Source organism: Lotus japonicus, chromosome 1 (genome assembly GCF_012489685.1).
Source record: "Lotus japonicus ecotype B-129 chromosome 1, LjGifu_v1.2".
Taxonomy (NCBI): Eukaryota; Viridiplantae; Streptophyta; class Magnoliopsida; order Fabales; family Fabaceae; genus Lotus; species Lotus japonicus.
This window is the reverse complement of record NC_080041.1, coordinates 78,727,000-78,736,587: the sequence shown is the minus strand read 5'-3', so window position 1 is coordinate 78,736,587 and position 9,588 is coordinate 78,727,000. Positions and strand designations below refer to the sequence as shown.

General features: G+C 37.9%; 1 protein-coding gene across 1 annotated transcript; it reads left to right on the top strand.

Annotated features, from left to right (window-relative positions):
• The first annotated feature begins 805 nt into the window (after nt 1–805).
• On the top strand, nt 806–1,135 carry LOC130747384 (uncharacterized). The gene has a single exon (XM_057600324.1). The coding sequence runs from the start codon at nt 806–808 to the stop codon at nt 1,133–1,135; it is 330 nt and encodes a 109-aa protein (XP_057456307.1).
• Nucleotides 1,136–9,588: the final 8,453 nt, after the last annotated feature.

The window sequence follows — 9,588 nt, the reverse complement described above, 5'->3', positions numbered from 1 at the left end:
CCTTTTGGATAAAAATTAAACAATAATTCTCACATTTTCTAATTTTTGTAAAACAAAACTGAAAGAATAAAGGAAAAACATGTGTAGAGAATCGGATTGGACACGAGTAACATGCTGAGAAAACCAACCGAAGCTCACTCGGACCAACATATGCTCACTCTTAGATATGAGCTAGGGTTATCCACCTAATGAAATTTGAGTGGACACAAGGAGATATATACCTTCAACTTATAAGGATAGCGAATTTCTTCGTATATCTTATTTTTGTATGGACAATTTGAATTTAATTTTACATTTAAAATGTTGGATTTAATTCTTTAATATATCATAAAAACAATATTAAATTGAATACACATAAAAGGCGGTATTGAGAAACTATACTTATATCATTTTATCATTTAATGATTAAATAAATGTCAATTATATCAATTAAACATGTTTTTTTAAGGATGTATAATTTCAATATAATCATGCCTAATGACCTAATCAGATGAAACTAGACTTTACAATTAATTATTAATTTTTCAATTCATTCAATCACAGCCATCTCCAACTACTCTTTGGATTTGGATGGCCACACTTGTCTTGCTTGCCAAAGTCAATCACTATGTTGCCAAGTCAAGGTTTGTGCCTGTACTGGAAAAATCAATAAATAAAAATGAGGAAACCCACCTAATCCAGCAACTTGATTGTTTCTATTCTAAAACCTTCCATTTTGCAGTTTCCTCTGCACACATCTTTCTCCACAATTTGATTCAATTCCTTTGATTTCATCATCTTTTGATCATAGACTTGAAGAATGAGCATGGAGGGTCTTTTGCCTCTGGTATACAGAGCAATCAAGAAAAACAGAACACGAAGTCAATATGAATGTCTTTCATCATCAGAAGCTGCTTTGAGCTACAACATCAGCATGTCCGAGATCTACCCTCAAACTAGGGAACATGTCCACCAGATTCAGACACATGAAGATAAAATTAATGCTCACCGCCGACATAAATCTGTTGGAGATTTCTATGATAATGGTTTTCATTCCTCTCATCAGATTAGAAATGATGCTGCTGGTTCTACCTCTCCAAAGCAGCTTGTGAGGTTCAGGAGTCAGAGATTATTTTCATGTCTCACTGGTGTATAAGCAGAGGACCAGAGGTACACACGTGTATCAATACATAAATCATATATGTGATTAGTTTTCTGAATTATGTCTTGTAATTGTAAAGTGTGGAATGAATTAAGAAGATGTTGTGATTCTTGAAGCTCTTGTAGCAAGATTTTCAAAGATGCATTCCGTGTGCGTCTTGACTGGGAAAGGTAGTATGTATTGTACTTGGTTGTCAATGATTCTTTGTTTCCTCTCCTTTGAGTTTCTCAAACTCTTTGCTATTGAGGAGCATGAATAAGATAACTTTAAAAAAATACAATTAATAATATTATTTTTCTTACTAGAGAAAGAGGTATATGCAACCAATAGGATTTCAAAGACGTGATAAAATTTGTTTTATTATTTAATTTTTTTTACAAGAAATTTAATTTAATTGATTGTTAATATAACATATTTTTAAATTTTAATTAGTTGACAATGTAAAAAAAGTATTAAAATTAAAATATAGTAGAGAATACAAAACTTTGACAGTGAAATAATTTATTACATTTGAAAGATATAGACGAGCAGCATTAATGCATCACAAACTTATAAATAGATTGATATATAAGAATAAATGTTCTTTTCTTTATAAAGAAACAAATAGGATTGAGCCATTGAGGGATGTTTTTGTGGACTATTTATTTAACTCTGCTTGTGTTGCTGGAATTCCCTATTCCCTATACCATCTGTCAATTTTGGAAATTGGAAATAGTGCTCAACCATCACTAAGTCATGTGTCAATTATGAAAGATAAGGATGTTTTTTTAAAGAAAAATGGGATTTGATTTGAACAAATATATATATATATATATATATATATATATATATATATATGATATCTCTAAGTTTCCGAAGGAAAAAAAAAATATGACATCTCTTATTTGCTGTTCACGCGGTAAACTTGTAAAATATGCTAGTAACTTTTTTATATTTGAAAGATAAACTACAGTTTTTCAGAGTTGATTTCTAAATCTTCTTCTCTTCAACTCAACCTAATTATTTGAATTATTATTCTGAAACAATAATTATCTTTTCAAATGCGTGTAAGCAATATTAGTTGGGATGTATATTTGAAATTATCAGTACTCTATCACATTTGTTTATATACATAATTAGGTAACTTGGTGCTACATTTTATAGTATATTAGTCTCAAATTACCCAAGAAATTTTCTTTACCAAAATGATGTATGAGAGTGGCCAAATATGAGGCATGCCCTCCAAATTAGTTGAATTTTTCATCTGGAGATAATTTATTTTACTGTAAATGTTTTATTTTTAAAGATAAATAAATACTTCATACTTTCTCAAAGTTAAGCATAGAGCTTATCTGTTTTTGTTTTTGTTTTGAAAGAACATTTCCTAGAGCTTACCAAAAGAGAATCGTGTCATAAAAGAAGTTTGGACGCGTTGAACTTGAACATGTCATTTTCTGAAATGTTCTCTGGCTTTATTCCCTTTATTGTATGGCCGGCACAGCTGTCACATATAAATCTAAAATAGTCATTGAAAAACAATTCTTAAAAAAAATTATTTTGATTAAAATAGTCTTAAGACGTCACAAAGAATTTTTACCTATCAAAAACTCACGTGACAATTCTAATCACATATAGACATATGTAATTTTCACATCAATTTTAGTCACTGAAATTTCTGTTTAATTGTTGGGAAGGAGAAGGAGAAGAGGAAGAACCAAAAATAATTAAAGAGAAATTTGAAGGACTACATGTGAATATTATATGTGACGATTGCCACCTGGGCTGGTGGTGACTGAGTAAAAAATAATCCAGGAATATTTTAAACTAAACAAAAAAATTGAATTTTTTTTCTAATGATAATTCTTTTTGAAAATAACTCAAGGATTTTTTTTCAATGATATTTTCTTACGGACCATTATAAGTTAGAAACCAAAAACATATTTAACCATAGAATTTCAAGGTTGAGGAGTGCTAGTAAGTGAGACTTTTGTAACACTTTCCGGTTGATTTCCATTAAAAATTCACACATCCAATTTAGTGAAATTCAAATGAGTTCTAATCAATCAATAAAAGAGTAGTGTGAAAAAATAATGGTTAAAGTTTTTTTTTTTTTTGACAACATAAAACTTTATTGAATAAAAAACTAGCATGAGAACAACCCTCTCATGACAATGGGGAAATTGTAATATACCAAAGCAAAAAACCCCCTTAGAAGAACACCTTAGAGATTATGCCTCATTAAAACCTTACTAGGAAAAACCCAATTGGGATAAAAACCTAGTGAGGAAAAAGAGTACATAAATCGCTAAGGAGCCTTTGTGTCACACCTACCAAATACATGGACTGACCAATATCCTCCACATTTTCAATATGAAACACTAACCCCCTGATACCTTCCCTGTATCATAGCAGCAACGCATATTGTCTATACTGTTTGCATTCAATAACCCCCTAAAGCCTTCCATAATTCACTCCATCACTGTCTATATTTGTACCTCATGTACCCATCGTGAACTAATGGCCATGTAACAAAATGTCATGTTAATCACTTTCTAATCCAGCATCAAAGTTTGCAACTCAAAGTTGCTCACACCATACAATACCATACCAGATCCAGTAGATACCACAAATTGCAGGTCCAAAAAGCAGATGGAGACAAAGTTATCTTTTTAACCAGAATAAAACACCAATTCATACTCAAACAACATATCAGTGCCTTAGAGTGAATCCATACGTGACCTGCAATCTAATTTTCTCTCATTGCTCAAGCACCTGCCATAGAGTTACACGCCCATCTCTACCACTCTTTGCCAAGAAGTCTGCTACCTCATTTGCTTATCTCAGAACATGGACAACACCCAAGCAATTGACCTCAGAAATTAGCCAATCTATTTTGCTCAGGATCTGATACAGCTTCCACGGTCTTCTATCACTATTCCCCACCCATCCTACCGCTAAAGTGGAGTCACTCTCAATGACAACCGTCTTGAAATTAAATTGTTGGCAGAAAAGAAGAGCTTGATAGATAGCAAGTACTTCTGCCTCATAAGCCCACATTTCTCCCACTTTCAAGGCAAAATACCCCACAGCCACCCCATCATGATTTCTCAGGACCCCCCCAATGCCACTCTGCCCCGGACTATCCAAAGTCGAACCATCCACATTAAACTTAAGAATGGATTCCGCTGGAGCCACCCACTGTAGCTGTTTTCGAATTTTTACTGGTTTGGGTAACACAATATGCTGCATTCCTACTGCAAATTGAGCTGCGGTATACGGACACTTTCTCCACCAAGCTTTTACCCACCAAGACATTCTTACGATATGCATGTCCCAAACTGTATCAATGCATAAATCCTTGTTATTAAAAACTACTCCATTCCTCTCCAGCCACACTGTCCAGACAAATGCGTAAGGGATCATATCCCACAGAACGCGATCAGATATTCTTCGGAGATCCCCCCATTCCATTAATAAATCTGCCAATGAGTGAGGCATTGCCCAGTACACCCCCTCCCTCCTCAAGATTGAAACCCAACTAGGCCATATCAAATTACAATGCAGAAATAGATGTTCTGTTGTTTCCATTTCAGCGAAGCATAAAACGCAGCACCCATCATCAGGCAAGACAATCCCTCTTCTCATCAAATTTGCCTTTGTAGCCACCCTATTTTTCTGTAGTTGCCACATAAAAGTACACACCTTTGTGGGCACCAACTTCCTCACCATCCTTGGCACTACCCAACCAGCTTCACAAAACCATTTATCCTCCAACATACAACAGAGACCTTTCACAGTATAAATTCCCATTGAATCACCTTTCCAAAATAGATTATCCGATGTACCGACAGGCACCACTGAATGAATGAGTTGCTGTAACATGTTATAGTGCTCCAATTCCCACTGAAAGAAACCCCTTCTGAACTCCAACATCCACTCCCATCTGCCACCCACACGATTCCCCACCTCCGCCACTGCAGACTTCTTCTGTGTTGACATAGCATAAATCCTTGGAAACATAGTTCGTAGAGCAATCTCACCAACCCAAACATCATCCCAAAACCGTACACCCATACCATCCCCAACTTTACAAGCTAATCTGTTAATGAATTCATTGACTCCCATAGTTTGCTCCCTCCACAACCCCAATAAATCCCTTGTTATACAGGACCCTGAATTCACACTCACTCCCTCCAAATTCAGCATGATATATTGCTCCATCAGGCCATATTTTGCACAGACCAATCTCCTCCATAACGCATCCCTTTCCCTACCAAAACGCCAAAACCACTTAAGCAGTAAAGACTTATTTTTCCACTCCAGAAAACCCAACCCCATTCCCCCATACCGAACTCCCTTACACAAATCCTCCCATGCCACCCATGAAATCTTTCGATTTCCCACAGAGCCCCCCATAGGAATCGACGCATCTTTGCCTCCATCTCCCCTATCACACCTTTTGGAGCCCTGTAGACAGACATATAATACAAAGGAATAGAACTGACTACAGCTTTAAGCATCACTATTCTTCCACTTAATGATAGAAATTTCGAGCTCCAACTCCCCAACCTTGCAGACATTTGATCCACCACTGGCTTCCAAAAAGCTCCTTTTTTAGGACTTCCCCCCCAGAGGCAACCCCAAGTAAACAAAGGGTAATTGTTCTCTATTGAAACCAATCATACTTGCTGCCTGCTCCTCCAAAACTTGGCCCACATTTACACCAATTAGAGAGGACTTTCGAAAGTTCACCTTTAACCCGGAAACAAATAGAAACGCTTCCAAAGTTAAAGCTAAACGTTTAACCTGTCGCAAATCACCCTCACAAAACAGAAGTGCATCATCGGCGAACTGAAGATGGTTCAATCTCAAGCCTTTCCCTATGTCCACTCCACTCGGAATGCTCCCGTCCAATGCCTGATTAAGCAAACAAGACATACCATTTACACAAAGGTTAAACAACAACGGGGACAGCGGGTCCCCTTGCCTCAAGCCTTTCTGTATTTGGAAAAAATCTGTCGGCGATCCGTTCACCAAAACTGCCAGTGTCGCTGTCGAAACACAACTGTGCATCCAAATCCTCCATTTTTCCCCAAACCCCATCTCCTTCATCATATCCAGCAAAAAACCCCATTCCACATTATCGTAAGCCTTTGCAAAATCCAGTTTCATCAGCAACCCACCTCCCTCATTTCTTCTCATAGTGTCCACCACTTCATTAGCAATAAAGCAACAATCTACAATTTGTCTACCCTTTGTGAACGCAAATTGATTCTGTGTCAAAACGGAAGGCATTATCTCACTCAATCTGTTTGCTAGAACTTTGGCCAAGAGTTTGTATATTCCACCAATCAAGCTGATAGGTCTATAATCCGCCACAGTCTCCTGATTATTTCCTTTTGGAATCAAAGCAATAAACGCTGCATTTAATCCCTTGACAATTTTCCCATTCACATGGAAGTCCCCAAAGAATCTCATAACATCCTCCTTGATAAGTGACCAAAACTGTTTGAAAAAAGCCATTGTAAACCCATCCGGACCCGGTGCCTTATTTGCATCAAAATTCTGGATTGCCTCAAAAACTTCTTCAGTTGTAAATTCTGCCTCCAAAAATCGATTCTGACCTGCAGTAACTTTCTTCAGGCTATAGCACTGAATACTCGGACGCTCTGAAGCAACATGTGAGAAAAAACTTTTAAAATGATTCCTGATTGCTTCCTTAACCTGTTGTGGTTCCTCCAGTAATCGATCCTCAACCCTCAATTGACTGATACTCTTCTTTGCTGTCCTCACTTTACACACCCTATGAAAGAAGCGTGTATTCCTGTCACCCTCCCTTGCCCATCTCAGTCTGGACTTCTGAATCCATGCCGCCTCCTCCGCTCTATACTCCTTCCATAAATTCCCCATTATTGCAATTCGTTCCAATCTCAGTTCTTCAGTAGAGCCCTCCGTTTCCATTCGTGCCATCAACCAGTGGACCTTCTCTTCCAACTCCCTTATTCGCTGAACTCCCCAGATTCCACGTCCCTTCCGCCACTCATTAATTTTTCTTTTCAGATCTTTGAGCTTTTTCATCAGTACAAAACCTCCCCACCCTTCCACCACCAACGAATTCCACCACCCCTCCACCAGTTCGTTAAAGCCATCTTCTAGCAACCAATGATTGAAAAAATTGAACGGTTTTGGGCCATAATCATCCAAGCCGAAAGACAAACCAACCGCTCTGTGATCCGATATCCCCCATTCCAGAGCAAACTGATTAAAATTGTTGAAGCAGAGAAACATGTCTTCTGACAATAACCATCGATCAAGACGACTTCCCAACCCATCATTTCTAGTTGAGGACCAAGTGAAATGTCCTCTATGCAGAGGCAGATCCACCAAACATGAATCAGCTACAAATTGACGAAAAGCCACATCCCCCAAAGATAACGCACCACCCCCCTTTCGCTCCTCTTCTTTCAACACTGCGTTGAAATCACCTCCCATGATAGTCCCCCCTTTATGTTCTGTTAGTATTGTCAACAACTGAACAAACAAAGTGAACCGCTCTGCATCTGAATGCAGTCCATACACATTTACAACTAGTACCAGCTCCTCTACATTCTGTAATTTTGCCAACATCACAATAAAACGTTGGTCTGTGATCACCTGAATTACCTCCAGAACATTTTCACGCCAGAGATTAAGCAGACCACCAGCCGACCCCGTTGCAGGGACCAAACAATACTGCATCCCCAATGCTTTTGCTCACGAATCAATCATTTTCTCTCTATCTGATCCTAATTTTGTTTCTTGAATCAGAACTACTCCTGGTCTTGCATTTGCAATATGCTTTGAAATAACTCTCCGTTTAGTTGATCGGCCCATTCCTCGAACATTCCACGTAATCCAAGGATTGCCCATCACCACGCAAACTAGAACCAGCCCAAATTGCTATTGTAATTCTGGGTGATTTGAACGCACCTGTTCCTGCAGCCTTCTGATCATCGCTTCTTCATCACCTTTGAATACCACGCCTAGCTCTCTGCCCACTCTCCAAGCATTCCTCGCCCAAGACTCAGAACTCTCAACCCCAATTTCGTCTCCTGAGCAACAAGCAGCCTCCACCGTTTGCAGCTTTGGCTTATTACGACTCCCCTTGGGTCTCCCTCGCTTTGTCTGTGTCTTTCCCCCTCGGTGGCCACCACGATTTAATCTCGCAACACCACCTCTTTTTCTCCCTCGTTTCTGATATACAGATCGCACAATCTCCTCTTCTATGTCTGCAAACTCATTTTTTTCCAACTCTGATATTTCATTATTACAATTCTCATTACCCCCAAGCACATCCTCATGTGACCCACTTTTCTGTTCCGGAGTGGTAAACACAGTCCATTCCACCTTTTCCAGCGTTGGAGGCCCACAAGGTGAAGGCCCAATCAAATTATTATCACCAATTGAACAAAAATTATACTTACTTTTGTCCCACCCTTTTGTTCTTGCCACCGCCTTAATATATCTGAGAGAAATACGTGCCCCTTAGAATGAATTTTTTATCATCCAGCCAATCCTTGACTCATGGCCCACATGACATGTTGAATCTTTCACCGTTACTTCTTTACAAATTGGAAGGATAGAACATTCTTGCGCCCCACTTGTTATTTGTTTCTTTTGGACATGTCTTATCCAGACATTATTGGGCCTTGACCCACTCCCATAATAACCTTGCATTTCCAACCTGAAAATTCCACTATGCTGCATACTTGATTCTTCCCCTAAATAATGGTTAAAGTTATAATAATTAAAAGGATGGATTTCTTTTTTCATACCCAAAATCATGAAGAAAAAAAATTAAACTATAAACCCTCAAATTACTATTCATACACATTATTTGTTCATTATTTATTGAGTTTTTTCTCCATTTTTTCGGGTGATTTTTAGTGTTCCCTCCACCATAGCTCGAATTTCTTTTGACAACCTAACACTTCTAAATCGTTTTAAGGCATCATTTGATCATAAGTGAAAATGTTATTTTCCTTTATCGCAAGCTATCGTTGAGAACGAACACGACAAGTCATCATTGGTGATGTGGTAGGGTTATGGGTTGGGCAAGTGAAACATAAGGGAGGGTATTGGAGCTTTTAAATTTGGATCCAATCAATCAATTTAGCAAATCCAATAATCTCAGAAACTGATTAAGGACGTAAGATACAAAATGTGTGATTAATTTCAGGGTATAATCCAGATATGAAACAATTAAGCATAATTTCATGAGATAAGACCACATGCATTTATGGACGTTTGCTTTAGCTTGAATGTCTTGCTGGTGGTTACGAAGAGCGACCAAATTGTATAGTAAGTGCTTCAATAAATTCATCTGATGAGGCACTTGTGCATCCATTTATACCAACTAAGAGATTCACTCTTCCTGTAAAATAAAATCAAGTCCAGATGATGTTCTGGAGGAGTTTGATCGAGCAAAA

What these genes read in the sequence shown, in the direction of transcription:
- LOC130747384 (XM_057600324.1), top strand. Translation starts at nt 806, where the DNA reads ATGGAGGGTCTTTTGCCTCTGGTATACAGAGCAATCAAGAAAAACAGA.